At 42.9% G+C, this 18,947-nt stretch overlaps 1 protein-coding gene across 1 annotated transcript; it reads right to left on the reverse strand.

Annotated features, from left to right (window-relative positions):
- Positions 1-7,617: 7,617 nt before the first annotated feature.
- Positions 7,618-10,728, reverse strand: TLNRD1 (talin rod domain containing 1). The gene has a single exon (XM_006139267.4). The coding sequence runs from the start codon at positions 9,422-9,424 to the stop codon at positions 8,357-8,359; it is 1,068 nt and encodes a 355-aa protein (XP_006139329.1). The 5' UTR covers positions 9,425-10,728; the 3' UTR covers positions 7,618-8,356.
- Positions 10,729-18,947: the final 8,219 nt, after the last annotated feature.

The raw sequence follows: 18,947 nt of genomic DNA on the forward strand, positions 1-18,947 counted from the left end.
GGGAAATGTTTTAATGAGATCAAACCAATTTTAACATCAAGGTTACAGATGCAAGCATGCAACGAAAGTTAAGCTTCCCACAGTAATCTTAACTTGCCACCCTGCACATCTCACTCTGTGCATCGCTCCTAAAAGGTAGTCAGGTGTTGCATGTGCAGAGCAAAAAAAATGAGGCCCAGACACATTAAGGTTACACTGGCCTCTAATTCAAGAGAGCCCACGTGTAATATGGAGAAATTAAAAACCTAGCATACAGAGAAAAGTCATAAGAAATGGCAGATGTTTGACACATCTGCAGCCACCCTACAAAAGATTTTCCAGGCTCCCACGTGCCTATTGGAACACCTATGAAATGATTCATGGCCAATGGATTGACCCGCCGATCTGAGTTTTAAATGAAGAGCATGCAAGGGTGCTGCCTGTCACGCCACGCTGCTGCCTCTGATACAGAAGCAGCAGCTCGGGGCATCAGGAGGGAGCAGGTCTGTGCAGGGTGCCAGATTTTAAACTGGCTCCCCTCGGCCACCTTGCGCTTCTGCCTCTGATAGAGAGGCAGTAGCGTGGAGTGTCAGGAGGCTCCCCGGGAGTGGGGCCAGGAGCACACTGGCTGCCGATCCTGCCCCCCGGGGGTACTGAGTAACACTGTAACTGCTAAGAATTGTAAAGGTTCCACTGTTATTAAAATAACCAGTTTCTACTCCTGTGTTTTTATGTGGAGAGCCTAGTTCCACTGTGTATGAAGCAGAGTCCCACAGTACATCCACTCCAGGATGTTTAACTTAACTCAACTGAACAGAACAACTCGGATCCTGCTCCTTTAGGAACAATCCACAGTCCTTTCACCAATGAATTAATTCTGACCAAATTAAAAAAAAAAAAATCAAGCTAACAATACCTATATGAAGAAGGTAACATCCACCAAAAGCTAAACATAGGTTACTGCTGCTGATCCACTGCACTAGTGCCCCTGTGCTCCTGAATGAGTGATCATGCCAAGAAATAAGAATTTGAAAGGTAGGAACTAGGGAGGTTAAAAATCATGTCATATGCTAACCATGTAACCGCTTAAAAAAAATCTTAGCAGTTACACCTGCTGTGGGCTCTGCATATAAAGCTAAGCTAAACTAAGCTTTATGCTGCAGAGTGTTTAGTTTTACACTGCAGAGCCCTTAGCAGCCTCCCTGGGAGCAGAGCCGCCAACCCCTGCCAGCGAAGAGCCTGCTGAGTGTAACCGATACCATTCATTGATAAGCATCGGTTAATCGGTTATATTCTAACATCCCTAGCAGGAGGTAAAGGTGGTTTCGGTTCCCTAGATTTATGGGCTGTCCAGGCACTGGACTGTTCTCCAGTGTGGCCTCAAGGGGTGATTCTGGCACCTGTGTTCTTAGGGAATGGGGGTGCCCTGGCTATGCCTCCTTCATCCTGGCCATACCCAAAACTTTCAACCAGGAGGGTGGGAGATATAGGAGCTGTCATGGAGGCTCTAAATTATCCAATGGCTAATTAAGAGAATTCAGGACTGTTATGTGATACCAGAGTGCCACAAGCAGTCTAGCATACCAATGTAGCAGGCAACTATGAACTATTTTGAGCAATAACAGCAGCCAGGAGAGTACAGATTTTGTTACAATTTCCATTTTAAGCACTGATCCTGCAACAGAATCTGCCTAGGGGAATCTCTGCACCTGTGCAGAGTAGGGATGTGAGAGCATCCATGTGTAAACAATTAACTGATGAGCCTGGGTTCATCTGTTAATGTACATGGTTACACGCAACCTCCCTACCCCTGCATGTGAAAGTGTAACCACTGAAAATTTCAGCCATTACACGTTTACCAAAATAAGCACATGTTAACGTCCCTACTGCAGAGTCCCACTGACTTCACCAGAACTCTGTATGGGCACAGGGGTCCAGTCATGTGGCTCTTGTTGCAGGATTGTCCCTGATCTGTGCTTTTTAGGATTCTGTATATTTATTGGCTACACCAGTGTTAGGAAGTAGTTTACCTGCCTCCTAAAAAAAACAAAACAAAAAACAACTACCAAATAGTTGTGTATAAACAAAAACCCAGGAAAAAACAACAAATTTAAGCGATCCTTGACTTCCATCATTTCACCTCAAACTAGTTCAATTTTAAAATAAAACTAAGCAAGTTGTTAGCAAATTAATAACCACTTTTGATAGGGGAAAAAGCCCTTCAAAATGTTTAGCTTTCAAGAGTGTTTAGCACATAAAGCAAGAGAGCTGCATCTGGCAACCAGCAGGAATTCAAAATACATTAAATGGTATTTACATAAAAGCAAGGCTGTCGATACAATATGACAATCACAACTTTTACAGCCATGAAAAATCTTTAACATAAAAAAGAAATTAAATTAGAACGGTATTGAGGGCCTGGCAAACCACCATAAAGCCAGGACATTCGGAAATAATGCTGACACTTATTCCTGACTGCCTAATATAGTAGCATTTAATGTATTGTATGGCAAAAATCATTTACTGCTCATAGAATCATGTGATAGCCCACAGCATGTTATATGGACACAGATTCAGACTCACGTTAACATTTCCTAGCTGGGCAATAGAAGTCAGATTCTTGATATTATTTTAACACAGTTTATAAAAACATCATTTTACTAAAAATATCAACGGACGTTGACTTCATTGGGCTACCGACCAGGCCTTTAATGCCCATAGAAAGCCTTTCCAAAGGGATTATAATGATGGCAGTTTATATAAATCCAAAAAGGTTGTATAGAATAACTCTTTATGCAATGTATTCAGAATCAACAGCTTCTGCAAATAAATCAAAGAAGTTTCTTGGGGGAAATCTGATGTCTTACTGGATCTATAATGGAAGGGGGGGGGGGAAAGCCATTCACTTAATAGTTGGCCAGTTTGATCTTTGGCCCATAATGGGACTGACCACAAAAATATAAATGTATGATGGCCAGTCGCTGACAGACAAATGTCCATGTTACCACTGAGTCCTTGATGTCTTTTTAGCAGTGAGCCAAAGGATTTAACTGAATGGACCTGAAGACTAATCTAGGAGCTCCATGGTCTGGTGTCATTGTTCTATGGGAAGAGTGACTTTTGTCTTCCTAGCAGTTAATCTGCATTTTTCACAGGTACCAACATATCATAATATTTTAAAGAAATCTAAGACAGGCTCTTCTCATACCTTCCACTTCTAAAGTCCTGAGAGCCAAAGGTAGGCTAGCAGATACTTCTAATTTCTAACAAATCGTCCTGTCAGGTTAACAGTTCCCTGCCCTATCCTCCCACACACACACAGTGGTGTGGCCCTCCAAAACTGTGGCTATCCTGAGATACACAGGCCAATTCCACAAATGCCACACATCTACTCTACAGGCCCCTTCTTCCCTATGACAGCTTCCAACAGCAGCCATGATGTACCTAATCCAATCCTTCCACTCAAGAGAGCATCTGACAGCTTGGAAAGGGAATTTGTATCACTCACAGGATCAGTCCCAGCATTATCTAGCATAGGGAAATTTCTGGGGGTTTACAAGAGGTATTACCTCTGAGGAGCATTTCCTTTCTTGGCTCCACCACCTCTCTGATCAGGCACACCCATTAACACTACAGAGCTGCAAACACCCTGAAAGCTCAACCCCTTCTCTCTTTGAAATTTGGCTAAGAGCAAGTTTTCTGCCACTTTGATCATTTCTTGCAGCAAAAAGTGAAGGGGATGGTATGACCCATTCTCCACCTCAACTCCCCATTTTTAAAAATGGCAAGGATAGCCTAAATAGTCAACATTACTTACTTTTCAGTTACACTTTTGAGGCTAGCTTACAGGTTCTCCTGCAGTTTTTACTTTTTTTTTTTTTTTTTTTTTTTTGGAAACAAGCAAATTGATCTTAACTTTTAAATCCTTTCAGTGCCTTATTTAGTCAAACTGCTTGATAATGGAGAAACAAACAAGGTAACCATCAACCTGGAGGCAATATGAAAGAGCTTTTTTCCTCTGGTTAAAAAAACCCCTATTTTTAAAAAAATAAGTTTAATCTCATTGGTGGTGATGTTATTTTTGGTTGACAATGTGCTTTAAAAATGGATTAACCCTTTTACTCAATGGACTAGTACAGTGGTTCCCAACCTTTTTTATGCCGCAGACCTGCAAACCCATTCACAAACTTGTGGCAGGCTAGTAACATTTTGTTTGCATATTGTCCATCTACACCTAACCCAGTCCCTTGCTCCCCAGTGCCTAACACCCTTTGACCCCCACCCCTCTTGCCCCGTGACCCCACCACACCCTCACCCAAATCCCTTTTGCTCTTTGCCCCCACCCTCACACTCCTAAGAGCAAGACTGCCCCCTTTAGGGAGCGTGGCTGTTACTGCCATGTGGGCAGGGGGAGCAGCCCTCCTCCTTCGCGCCCTCTCCCTCCCCAAACGTGTCTCTCAAGTGCGGAGCAGGGGGGAGAAGGAAGGAGGTGCCTCCTGCTCTGCCTCCTCCTGCCACTGTCCGCGAGCTGAGCCGCCGTGAACAGCCAGCTTGAGCTCCAGCTAGCGGTTTGTGGACCAGCACCAGTCCATGAACTGGTGGTTGGGAACCGCTGGACTAGAAAATAGATTGGCTACAAATGGGAAATAAGCTGCCAAAAAACATTAAACTTTGCTGCTGTCAAATAATATTAAGGCCCTGATCCAGCAAACACACACCTGACTTGACACTGAAATCAACACACTACTTGCCTGCACAGAGTTAAGCACAAAAGTAAGCATCTGGACAACTGGGGCCTGAAGTATGAAATACAAAATCAGGTGGTAATCAAAGACCCCTCTCTATAAAGGCTCTCTACCTACAAGAGTGGAAGGAAAAAAAACCCTCACCATACAGACACCTCCCCCCCCTAAGGAAATACTTCCTTCTAGGACTCATTTTCTCTGACTTGGAAAATCTAAAATGTATCAACAACATAAATATATTGCTGGAATACTTTCTCCTATATCAGACTTTATTATTTCATTTAATTATCACTTTTTATAAATGAGATTCTTAGTATTTAATATGCTTTGCAATTAAACCATGCTTTTTCTAGCTGAAAAGTTGCCATTTGCACAATGCACAAAAATATTTGTATTAATTCAGATCAACAGTCTTCCTCCAATTTATTTTTTCTTTTCATTCCACATGTGTGAATACATATTCAAGGATATGCACTGAACTCAATCTGTAGGCATGCAGTTCCCTTTGTCATCAACAAAAGTTCTGCTATGGAATGAAATCAGTACATGGCCTACATTAGAGGTGTTTAAATAATTAGTTTCTAAATTTATAGTGTATTACTTTTGCCAAGTTACTTATTACATTTTTTTAAAAATCTCCACTTATTAAAAGCATGACCCTGACAATTGTAGATCTCAGATTTTATCCCAGCTTTCATTTAATGGTGGAACATAATTCATGCTTCATAAGGGAAAAGCAATCCAGAGCAGCTCATTTTACTTCAATGGGTCTAGAAAAATGGAATTCTGAAGAAAGTTACATACGTACATCACGGGGAGGAGCGGGGGGGAAATCGATGACATTATTGTTAAAACCAAAATACACTAACCCGCTTAAAAAAAAAAAATCTTATAACAAAACTGATAGTATGGTGATTAATAAATACTGCCTTTTATATTCAGAGATACTAAAGTTTTGCTGTTTCACATTACCTCACTAACAACACATAAATGCATAAAAATGAGTCATTATTCAACAATGCCAATAATTAAGTTCATACATCAAAAGACGCAATAGGATGTTACTTTTCTGTCAGTTATACTACAGAATTGCCTTTCAGAATCCTATGTTTTTATATCTGGAAGCAGGCCTGGGAAAATTTAGGCCATAGCAAATTAAAATAAATCCGAGCTAGATGATACCACTTATATACAAGCACAAAAGGCATCTCCTGAAAGATGTCTGAGGGGAGGGAGAAGCAGGTGAAGGCAGTAGCTGCCTTCACAGCACCATTCCCACTGATCTTACTATGCCTCTCACTGGGACTTGGTCAAGGTCTGCACTCTCTCCCCCCACGGAAGTTAGTAAAAAACCTTTTGAGACTTATCTTCCACTGTACCATCTCTCTTTCCTCCCCAAGGGGTGTACAGGCAGCTGTAATCAGGGAGAGGCCCTATAGCAACTTGGCTTTCATGGAGACAGGCAATTAGGAAGCCAAAGAAGCAGGGGCCACAAGACTCACTAATAATGCAGCAGCACAGCAACTCCATACTGGTGCCCCTGGCTTGCTGTGAGATCCCCAGGGCCTCCAACCAAAACCATTCCTGAGGAAGGCAAACCCTGATATCCTGAAGGGAATGTCCATGTGGAGAGTCTTAAGGGGATTCTCATGGAGATTTCCTCCAACAAAGTTTCCTCCTGAGGGAAAAGATTATCTATACCAAAGTTACAAGTTACGCCTAAAGAAACTGGGTCAGATTACATTAAGAGGCTTATACTAGAGTTATACAGATGCAGTCACCTGTGTTGCACAAATGAGACAGAATAAAGCAGTAACTTAGTAAAGTACATAGGTAGTAACTTATGGGCTGCTCCTTCAAAAATAAAAATCTTAGCCACAGAGTTTCCTGAACTCAATGAGGAAAAAACTCTAATTTCAGGATCCACTGGATTTCAGTATGGAAAAAAATCTAAAGCAAACATTCTTCCAAACACAATGAAATGCTGTACAAATAGATACATATAATCTCATCTAAAAAAGAAGTTTGAACTATTAGGGCCTATTGAACCGAGTGACCTTTTTCTCATGTCTGAAGCTTGGAAGATAAAAGCACAATATCTGCCACCAACTTTTACTTTAAACAGCGCCGAAATAGGAACACGCTTTACTAGTCTAGGACCATTTATAGTCCAATGCAGACATCAGTTTTACTTCTTATTAAATAGATATGGTACTCTGCAGCAGTTGCCCACTAGAAACACACTAGAAATATTTTAAGGTACAGTTTTAGACAATGACTGTAAAATGCTATAGTACCAATCATAGGCTAAGTCTAAGTCAATAGGAACCTGACCTGACTAGGGTACGACTCGGAGTCAGCAAACCTTTAATTGTACCTGAAGTATCCAACTTGTCATACTTGATCTCTGTTGAAGAATGCAAATGCAAGTCTTTGTGGGACCATAGTGCCTAATCCTGCAAACTTTTATGCACAAAAGCGGGCCTAATGAAATCAGTGAGATTTCATGTGTAGGTAAAAGTTCACAGGAATAGGTCTTCCTACCAGAACTCACAGGCTTACCATATTAGAGCCCATAATACCAACGAAAGCTAAAATACACAGTAAAACTACCCATACTTTTAAATAGCAGTGGTTATTGGTCCTGGGTGGTGCAGGGAAGAACAGTCCAGTTTTTTAAAAATAGACTAATTCAATTAATTATCTTGGTGGGAGGAACATGAATGGGGAAAATGGCAGAAAAGCATGTCAGAATAAAATAATTAAATTCAAGTCTGCATGCTACTCTAAATTACAGTTGCATTTATATCATCCATTCTCTGGGGAAAGTGACATCCAATGCAAATAAGCCTAGCTGTTTAATTATTCAGATTAAGAGAATCACATAAAGACATCTGAGAAACATAACATTTTAATAGATGAAATAAATACTCCAGTACATGCAAGATAAAAACTGACATTGGAAAAAATTAAAAATCATTTTCGTTATAGTGTAATTTTTGTTTTAAACACTCACAGTAGCTTTTCCCCCAGTTTGAAAATCAACACATGGAAAACAATCACAACCTCCACTCCTGCACACCAAATGCACTTCTCTAACCTAACACTTGATTCAAAAGAAGTCAGTTCCCCCTGTCCCTCCCCCAAAAGTAGCTACATCCTTCTAGACGGTGTTGATTTTTTTTTAAAATGCGTGAAAACTGAGGTAACTTCTTTTTCCTGCACAACTGAACAGTAGAATTTAGAAGGGAAATTTTGGAAGACAAGACAAAACTTTAAAAACCGCACCCAGCGCGATTAAAGCTTTTTTGATTCCCCCCACCTCCTCAGGTATAAAACTTTTTTTTTTTTATTACCATCTGTTTGTATATAGATAGACCTTATTGATTGATGGAAAATATATTTGTGAATAATTACTCCATTACAAAAATGCCAAAACTGGCCACTAATTATTTTGACCACTTCTTCTTGAGTATATATAGTTTTACGTATGTTGCTGTGGTTCCTTGCCACATAAAATCAAAGGATTGGGCTCATCTAAGCAAATTCTTTGGTATACAAATAACCAGGGGTTGGGGAGGTGGGATATTATTTTCCTTTAGCAATGACTGAGATCTAAATGGGGATGGGGGTTAATTCACAGAATTGGAGTTCACTGGCGGTAAAGTCCTGGGTGAAGATCTTTCTCTTAGTGCCTGAGATAAGAGGTTGCAACCCTCTGAGACGGCGCAAGCCGAGTTCCTCAACCTTTCCCTGTAATCTGTCATTTTGGTGCTACTTTCTGGGTGTTGGGCTATATCCCTGAGGCATTGAGTTAGGAGCACACAAGCGGATACCACACTCATGGCCCCTCCTAGAATAGCAGTTTGCACAGCTTTGCCCTCTGGATTAATGGTGGCAGCTTTACCCAAAAACTGGGGCTCAGTGGCAAAGCCCACCAGAGCATAGACAGATTGCACCAAGGGTCCGCTGAACAAGACGCACCGGTTCCTGGTCAGCTCACTGGGTGAAGTCTTGACCTCCTTGACACATGCCAGCAGGGCAGAGGCGCTGGTGCTCATGCACTTGACGCTGAGTTTGAACTGCTCCCTGGCAAACCTATCCTTGGATTTCTCGCTGGCCAGGACACAGGCATCTGTCAGGAATTTCAAGTTCTTGGACATGTTCTGGGAAACCTCCAGCAGGAGCTGAGGGCTCATGTCTGCCAGAGGAGTGTTCTTTAAGATCCCACAGCCATGCTCCACCTCGTGCCTGCACCTGGTCACCTTGTAGCGATCCACCAAGCCGGGCAGGGCAGGCTGAGACCCTGGGGTCTCCACGGCGGCCAGGTAGGCAGCATGGGCAGAGCACTCCGTGAGGGAGACCACCAGGTCCCCCATCTCCACCAGGCTGTCCCCCACTTCGCCAAAGCGCCCCATGTTGAGCTGGCTTTGCACATCGTGGGTCAGGATGGAGAGCCCCTTGGTCCTGGCAATGATTGTGTCCCTGCACTTCTCGAAGGACTCCCCGAAGACAGAGAGGCTCTCGGTGTTCACCGGCCTGGTCTCGCTGGACAGCAGGAGCAGATCCGCCACCAGTTGCATCTTGATCTTGCAGTGGTCGCAGATGGAGACGAGTTTCTTCCTCTGCAGCGAGCTGCTGCTGGGGACGGCGCTGCTGGACACCTCACTAGTGGACTTGCCAGAGCCACCGCTAGCCATCGCGCCGGGGGGGCACTCGCATGCCTCTTGCGACCCCACTGCCACCGCCTCTCCCGCCGCCCGAGCAGTCCCGACAGAGCCCGGCAGGATCTCTCTGCCTTTTCCGCACCATCATACCATTAATCTCCGCGAGTAAAAAAAAACCCTCTGCACGCCGGGGCTGCTGCTGGGAGTGGGTGGGTGGAAAGCAAAACCCGCCGCCCTGGATCGAGCCCCGGCCTCTCCCCTCTGCAGAGCACTGGCTAGACCTCCGGGCCAGCGGCGGGCTGCTGCGGCTCTGGGGAAGCCCCCGGGTCCTCTCCCCGCATGATGTCTGGGTATTTATGTGTTGGGCACCCCGAGTGGTGCGGCGGTGGTGGGTGGGCTTCCCCGCAGCTGGCGTTTGCAAAGTTCCCTCCTCACGGGGACTCACTGGCTGCCGCGAGCCGGGGGACATTCATTAGCAAAGAAACATCCGAACTTGTTACCGTTTAACTCCTTCGGGGGAGCAAATCCCGCTGGCCCGAAAGGAGGCGGCTGCGAACCATGTGCTCCGCCTCTCCAGGCGCCCGAGAAGTCAGGCGCAGGCGGCAGCAGCCCCGCATCTCCTGCTATCAGGAAGCGCAGCAGAGGGTGTGGCCCCGGTCGCTCGGCGAGAGCCCTGGAGGAGCTGGGCACCGACTTGGTGCTGGCGCGGCCGGGCTCTTGAACTGTTTGCACACACCCCAGCGCGGTGCCACGGGGGGAGGGCAGAAGAGCTACCGGATCCGGCTTGCTGGCGAGGAGGGAGGGATCCTCTTCCCTTCCCCTCGGCGGCTGCCTCACGCCTTCCTTCCTTGATCATGCGTCCAGCCGCCCTGAGCTCGCCCCCGGCCGCCTGGCTCCATCCCCTGCTCTCCGCCGGCCCTTCGGACGTGGGCGCATCCGATCCGACTTCGCCCGGCTCCTCGGGGGCCTCTTGCCGCCGGCCGCTGCACGAACTTAGACTCTCCCCGCAAACAAGGGTGGTGGCTCCGGGCTGCAGCTGCGGCAGATGCTGCGACCCGCTCGGCCTCGGTCTTCTGCCATTTTTCTGGCTGAATCACCAACTTCCAGGGAGGGGGAACCAACCTTCGGCCGCCTTCTTACCTCCAGTTCCTCTGCCCGGGCCCTAAAACAAACTACTGGGAAGAGGCGGCTGCTGCGGATCTGCCAGCCAGACGCTGCATGGCTCTTAGGGAGGCTGCTGGCTTCGCCCACTCCTCCCCCTCCCTCCCCGTTGCCTTTGCTGTAACCTCACTTAAGCCTATAGAAATCTTTTGTGCGGTGTCACCGCCCTTCGTTCAAATCCTGCCCTCCCCCCTTCGGCGCTCTCCACGCCCGCTGTTTGACGCTCCTCCCAAGGAAAGGGGGCAGCAGCGCCTTGCTGTGGCTCGCCCCATCCCATTCATGCGCCTGGCTGCAGCCCCGACGCGCTTTGCAGTGCACAGCAATGGCTCTAGCTAACCGCTGCTGCTTTTAACATCCCCCCCCCCCCCCCCCACACGCACTCCCCGTCCTGTGCCGGGGTCTGTCGCAGGCGCAAACCGAGCAAGGATCAGGCCACCAGGAGCTTTTCCTAGTGATACATAGGGACGGTGATTACAAAGGAGGTAGTTTTTAAATGTATTAATCAATCCTCTCAAATAAACACGAGGGAGGAGGTTAAAGGGACGGCGGGACCCAAGGAAAATAAAATACACAAGGAAAGAGGTTTGCCTCATGAGATCAGCCTGTATGGATTGGCTTATGGTTCCTCACTGACCAATTAGGTGAAAGCACATAACATGCAATACTAAGAGATGGAAACGATACTGTGGTGAAAAAGGGCAATTGATAGATAATACATTACCTCACCCACACGCAAATTGACCAATTCACAAAGACAATTGTGCTAGATGAATGTATCACAGGCTCTGACACAGCTACATTTAGAATTCCCTTGCATCAAATTTCCATGTGGGAGTGATTAATGCTATCTGCAACCACAGTGACTCCGAGTAGGATTTTTTTAGTGGAAGTTTGATACCTATTAAATTCCCAGCATTGTCACAACTTGTACATTATGCATGATATTATATAATGGAGTAAAATATTTTGTGCAAGCATGGTCTAAAGTTTAATAGTGTCAGGTTTGCAATATAGAATGCAATGTGTGAATTAGTAAATTGCAATAGAAGAGTTTGGTTCACTTAATATTTTATTAATTTATTGAAAACTTTTAATTGTGTTAGCTTGTAGTGGGTGGGATTCTGTTAGGACCCCCAAACTTAAGTTTTTGTAAACTATAGGTTTTGTAAAACCAAATATCAAAAGAAATATATAGATATGTATAATGGCAATTATTGTGGTTTTCTGTTTATAGTTAAACATCCCCCTACACTGTTTACAGTGGCCTTGTGCATTGATCTAGGCAGGGATAAGTTTGAATCCTATTTTGGTCCAGTGTGAAAATTGATGTTGGTGCTCTCCTTAGTTGTACACATTGCATTTTAAAGATCTGTTTATATTTGTCAGAACTTTTTCACTGGGGAAGGCAGAGTCCTGCTTCTGATGACTTTAAGGGGTTTTGGAAGTGCTTTAAGATAAAATCCTGTTTCCTCTGGCTGATTTACCTTCCAGAATTTATCAGGGGCAGTCTAAAAAGAGATTCTTGGCATAACATTTCATTGGATACAAGAAGGTTTTGGAGGCAAAATTCTTAAATAAGCATCAATTTAAAATTACTTAATTGTTTTAAAGATACAACTGTTTGTCACATTATTGGACATTTCCATAGATTTATTTACATTTTAATAAAGAGGTGATGCAAAATATTTGAAATCCATAGAGTTGATTTTCAGCTATATGTCCTTTTTATACTAGTGTAATTCTGTCGAGGTGAATGGATTTTCATCAGCATAAAACTAATGTAATGTAGTGGAGAATCAGGCCCAGTGTGTGACCATATTTTATGTGTTTATAGATTTTGCTGCTGCTATTAACTCAGTAAAGGAAGGGTTAAACAGTAATATTAATATTTTGACTTATTTTATATTACTGACTTTTACATAAGTCAAACTCCTTGTTATATATATGTATAATTTATTTTACATGTATACTGACAGAGTGGCCTATTCTATATATATGCACTCTTGATCCAGCCGGTTTTACCCAACTGCCAGTTATTGCTTTTTTGGAAAGCTCTATAACATTGATTTGAAAATAATCTGAAGAATAAGAATAAGATTCTAAATTACTTTATATTTTCAAATATTTCCAGACAAGCTCTTAAAGGAAAACCAGTTATTTTATGTACCAAGATGGGTACCTATTGTGTAAATATTAATTAGTTACTTGTTGATAATGGCCAAGTTTGAAGAAGCCTTTGAAAGCTCATCTTGGAAGCTGTTTAATCTCTCCATTGGCAGAAAGAAATACTAAAGGACCAATTAGATCTTTTCCATTTCTATACACTGGGGCCCCAATTCTATATTATATTAAGTCTGTTTTGTTCCATTCCTCCTGGGCCAAAACAGATTCTTGGGCTAGGTAGATTCACGGTAGCATCTCCTACACTGCCTTTATTCCACGCTGCCAACACAAGGATCTTAAGAATGCTGACAATTCCTAGCTGCTGGAATTTCCCATTGGGCTACTAGCCACCAATACAATTTAAAGTAGACAACTTTTAGGCTTTTCTGAGTTGCCCCAGAAGACAGGACCACTACTCACTAGCCTTAGGAATGGTGGTGAGCAAAAATAGCAAATGTTGCCCTTCAGTGTGTTGTTGATAGTCTGTCTCCAAATCACTATTTGTCCTTTACAATGTACTTTTCCTCCCCAGTGACACTTGGTGTTCTGCTCCTCTGCAACACGCAATGTATGACCATGTCCTAACCATCTCATTTGGTTTATTGCTAATCATAGAGCTGGGAGAATTTGTTTTGCATGTCATCTAAGTTCTATACTGGGATATGCATACGTCTCGAGGCATCTGCTACCGAGTTTTTCCCATTCATGTGCTATATTCACTGCCTCTGTATGCACCATACCTTCTGCACAACAAGCCAGAGAGAGAGCTCAAGCATTGTAGTCACAGATTTCCATTGATTTTGCAACAGATTTATTTGCTCAGATTTTCAGCAGATTTCAGTCTTATTGGCCTTTAAGACTCACATAATCAGTTTTATCTGAAAGTGATGTTATCAGGATGAACAACCATTGCGGGGGCGGGGGGGGAGAAATATTGCTGCAGAGCCATTGAGGGGAGTAAGGACACTGTATTTTGGCTGTGTCCAGAACATGGCAGTTCTTCATCCCTCTATGCACCCTCTTGTCATAGTTACAATGATATGGTCATTATATTAGTTTTAGGGAAGGTCATAATTTCGGTCTAAACTGGTGGTGGGGAACCTAAAGCCTAGCTTGCCTGGATCCAGCCTTTGAGGCCCAAGGCTCCCCTACAGCGTTGGGGAGCCTATGCTGGCACTCCAAACCACTTGCTGTCCCATCGCGGGGCTGGAGCACTCTGCCTGGGCCCACCTAGGCTCTGGTATGTGAGGGGAATGTGGGGAGTGTCTTTCTCCTCAGTCAGGGGTCAGGTCAGTGAGGGTTTGGGTGTTGTTTTTTTTTTGCTTCTCACTTATGTGAGGCCCCTGACTGATTTTTCTGTGCGTCAGCAAGCCCCGACCCTAAAAAAGTTCCCCATGCCACTCTAAACCATGTCTTATTTTAAAATAAAGTTAAGACAAATTCTCAGTAGGTATTAATAGACTTAGGTCCAGTGACTTAAGTGGTGCTACATCAGTTACACTAGCTGAAGATCTAGTCTTTACATTTTTAAGATCCAGCAGATATATCTACATTGTTTAAGATTAAATTTTTTAATTACTCAACAGTGCCTTTATGGGTTATTTAGAAAGATCTGGTTCATAGTGGTTAAACACTAGAATAAATTGCTTGGGCAGGTTTTGGAATTTCCATCCATGGAGATTTTTAAGAACAGGTTAGACAGGGATGATCTAGATCAATGGTGTCCAATCAGTTCTGAAGCAGTTGCCACTATAGCAAAAGAGACACATTCATCCGGCCAAATAGCCACATGTGGCTAGCATGTTGGATACCATAGATGTACATAGTGCTGGGTCCTGCCATGAGTGCAGGTGACTGGACTTGATGACTGCTGGAGGTCCCTTCCAGTTCTAGTATTCTATGAGTTTATGGGTATGTCTAGACTGCGAGGATCTATAGGAAAAAGATACGCAAAATGAGCTCCATATTGTGCATATCTTTTTCAGATACTTTTGTTGGAAGAGGCTTTTCTGAAATTTGGCCCATCTAGACTGGGCCAAATTTCGGAAGAAAACCTTCTTTCGAAAGCCCCCTTTCTTGTGGAACAAGGAATACAGGGGCTTCCAAAAGAGCGCTTTTGCTCTTCCGCAAGAAAAAAGCAGATGAGCAAACATGTTCCCTGGATGCGGTGGAGTTTTTTCGGGATACCAAAACGCCCCGCAGTCTAGCCGTACTCTTATCTCTGCACCTCTTTTCCAAAAAGGGCCTCTGCAGATCTCAAAGAGTAGCAGATTTTATTTAATAGTTCTACAAATTGGTAAACAGAGATTCCATACCTCCTGTTTTGTGCTTCATACCTTGATTATCAGATATGGAAATCCATTGGCAATGCTTGACTTTCAGGAGATTCCAGGATGTCTGAGGCTCAAACGACTCTCAGGGCTAAAAACTGCTTCCATTGCTACACTGGAATGGATTAAAAATGCTTTTTAATGTGAATTAGCAGTGTATGGGAAGATGAATCTCCTGTGTGAGCTCTCCTCAATGGCTAGTTTCATGCTTCCCTTGCCTTATGCTTAATACAATAACAAACATGAAAAGCTTCCATTAGCTGGGTGGAGTTTTGTTTCCTGAACCTTCTGATCATGTTATAAAGTTAATTTATCTATATCACTTAGGGCTTCCATACTGCAGAAACTTGAACTTTTTTATTGCTTAATAGAAATGTTGTGAAATAAGGATTTATTTGTCAGTGTGACAGATATGAAGATGCTATTTAGTAATCTATGAATACTGAGACGTAACAATTTGGCGAATTGTCCCCTGGTCAGTGGGGGGAGGTTACTATATGTTAGATTATAGATTAAAAGATTTCCTGAATGAAAGCACTCATCTAATTTAATGGGGGCCTGTGAGGAGGAGGAGGACTGGGAAGGCAACCAAATAGCTCCCCAGATAAGTAATCTCTCACCAAACACTTGTAGTGGCAATTACAAGACATCAGGGTCCAGACTAAAATTACGCAGCTATTTTGCCAGGTTAGGAAGTAGAAATCAAAATGACATTAACATTTAAGAAGCAGTTTGCATGAGAAGACGTGAGCACATGAGGTGAGGAAAGGAAGGGATAGAGTCAGAGAATCCAGATTAGACCTGAAATAATTATGGTTGATGTAGTATGAGGGATTGCAATCCAAAACCTAGTCTGAGAGCGGAGAAACCTGTGATTTCATCCCAAGAGACATAATGGCCGAATCGAGAGACCTAGACAGAGGTACAGTATACTCAAACAGACTACGAAGAGTCAGAGATGCAGTTAAACTGGTAACTATAATGATCAGCAAAATACAGGTACAGCAACACAAATGTTCTATCTTCGCACAAGGTTTTTTTTAATCTTTTAAAATAATTGTTTGTCTTCAATTTTTGAAATAGTAGCAGCTTTCTTTTTTTAAAAAAGCCTGATTTTTTTACATGTTGAACAACTTTAGTTTCACATTGTATAATCCAAAATGCTGTATGTGACATTAAAAACATACAACTGAAGAAAAATACCAGCACCTTAACCATCACTGTTATGTTTGAAATATGTTTAGCTCCTATTACTGCAAAACATCTAAGAATTCTCTAACTGAAAGAGATCAGAAGAAAAAAATGTTTTTCATTTTGTGCTCTTTGTTCATTTGACACGACTTTGTGTATAGTTCTTTTCACTGCAAGTTAAAAACAAATACATTAAAAATCATTTTCCTCCTACTGTTAGTGTGGGTCTTTCACACAGCAACAAAGAAGAGAAAAATACTTAATTAAAAAGAAAATGTAGCTACAAAACTGTTCTGCAACTCTTAGGAAAATTGGATGGTACATTTTTCTATGCTGGCCCAGTCCGAGAGTTCTGATGGTCTCCACCTCATATTTCCATCCATCTTCTCTTCCTACAAGCCATTTCCATGAGGCTAGCAGTTAGGCCCTGCTTTGTGGTTCTTGTGGTCTCTCTTCTCTTTGCACACCAATCAGAGCCAGACACAATCTAGCATGCTTGTAGACAGACTGGTGTGAAATTCCAAAGCACTTTATAGAGGAGCTGTTGTGAATTCCAGCTTGATAAGAATGGTCCAGCATAAACAGGAATCCCAGACCTTCCCTTACAACTCTTAGGTCTGTTTTTGTTAAGATCAAAAGTATTCTGTATGTGCAGAGGCCCACCCTTCCTGGACTGCACTCTTGGTAAATTTGTTGTGTTCTGCAGCTGAGAGAGAGAGAGTGTGGGTGTGAGGACATATACAGGCTACTTTTGCATATTTTTTCACAGGATCTTTGCAGGGATTCCCCACTCCTACAGTTTACCAGGTTTTGTGTGTGAGCTCTGTAAGTACAGCTGCTAATAAAAGCAGCTCATTCTTATGCCTTAACTCCCATTGAGTAGTAATTTACTTTGCGAGTAGTCCTACTAAAATTAATGAGGCTCCTTGCAAAGTAAGTACTATTTACTCTGAGGAAGGGTGTAAACAACCTAAAACCAAACAGACTCTAAAATTAATTTAACTTGGAATAGGAAATTAGACTACAAATGGAGTCCCTAGAGGAGACGCATGAGCCACATCCAACAGTCATTTCCCCTAATTCTTTCCTACCATGATAATCTGAATCTATGTAATCAATATGTCAGTATAATCAGTGAAAATTTGAAGTTCAAATAAAAGCAAATTTTACAGTGAGCTCAACGTTAACATGGTTATCCTACAGCACTGCAGAGATCAAAGATAGCAACGTCTAATCCTACTGGAGCTGACTGAATAATGCAGCACTCAGACAGAATTTATATACATGGAGTTCGTGCCAACTGGTGAAATTAGTGGATTCCAGCAACAAAACTGGCAACGCACTTCCCCTAGAAAGCTTGGATTAGTCAGGAAGCAGTTAATTCATAGTGTCATTATATACACACAATACATTACTGTGTATAAATGTGTATGGTTAATTGTAAACCAAGTCTAAACTCCAGATCAGTACAGCTCTGAATTTTGGGGAAGTCAGTGTCTGCATCACAGCTTTGTAGATGAATCAATCTATAACCTAAATCCCAAACAGTCTTAATTCTGAAGAAGTTTTAATTCAATCCTACATTTTGCAGCTTGATCTTACAGCAGAGCTCTGGCTAGGTATGTCACAGGGCTGTTTTCTAAACCGATCTGCTTAGTGTGTATTCTCACTTGGAGTGGAAAGAAGTCAAGGATCCTGAAGTGATATTGAGGTCATGTCTACACTGCAAAGTTTTGCGGCCCCCAAGTTATATTTGCATAAAGCCACCAAAGTCTATTTTTTCTGTGCATGCATACTAAGCTCTTTGTGCCAATGATGTGCACACTCACCAGCAGTGCTTTTGTTGATGCACATTGTGATGTGCTATGAGTAGGTATCCCAGGGTGTGTCTAGACTACAGGTTTTTTTAGAAAAAAGTGGCCTTTTTTCGAAAAAACTTCACCTGCGTCTAGATGGCTGCTGCGTTCTTTCGAAAGTAAATCGAAAGAATGCAGCAGTTTTTTCAACCTCGGAAAACCTCATTTTATGAGGAATAACGCCTTTTTTCAAAAGTGGCTTGCTTTTTCAAAAGTATTGGCTGTAGTCTAGACGCTCCTTTTCGAAAGAGCCCTGTAGTCTAGACGTATTCTCAGTGTGCAACTCGCCAGCATCCAACAAATTGTCTTTTAGGATATTTTGGCAATCCTTGGAGGGGACAGAAACATGTTGTGCGGGGGGGGGGGGGGGGGGAAGGAGCGGGAATAGGAACAAGGGGTTAACTTCCCAGCAAGCAACTTTCTCCATCCCATATCATCCATATCCAATAGTTAAAGGGAAAAACAACAACAAACACACAAATCCATGTGACTTTCCTTGCAGTCCACCATATCTGACAGAAGCCTGACAAGGGCTATTAGAAAATCTCAATGCAAAGCTATACAACACAGAGAGGCTTTGAACAAGCACTTGAACAGCAAGCCATAGTAATGTATCATGGAGGACTGTGATCTACCTGGCCATGCAGTTTTGAGATTTGTTAGGAATTGTGTGGTGTTTCGTGTTTATCTATGAATATAACACTGTCAGTGCACCTATTCATTTTGTGGTGCTTACAGCATATTTATGATTATTACTGATCCTAGGAGTTGTCATACTATACTATGACATGTAAATGGAGTCTGTCAGTACCAATAGATGTTCTGCAGCACATGCTGGAAACTAATGAAGACAAT

Source organism: Pelodiscus sinensis, chromosome 14 (genome assembly GCF_052426305.1).
Source record: "Pelodiscus sinensis isolate ZL-2025 chromosome 14, ASM5242630v1, whole genome shotgun sequence".
In the NCBI taxonomy this organism is placed as follows: Eukaryota; Metazoa; Chordata; order Testudines; family Trionychidae; genus Pelodiscus; species Pelodiscus sinensis.

Coding starts and splice junctions, on each gene's coding strand:
- TLNRD1 (XM_006139267.4), bottom strand. CDS start 9,424: ATGGCTAGCGGTGGCTCTGGCAAGTCCACTAGTGAGGTGTCCAGCAGC.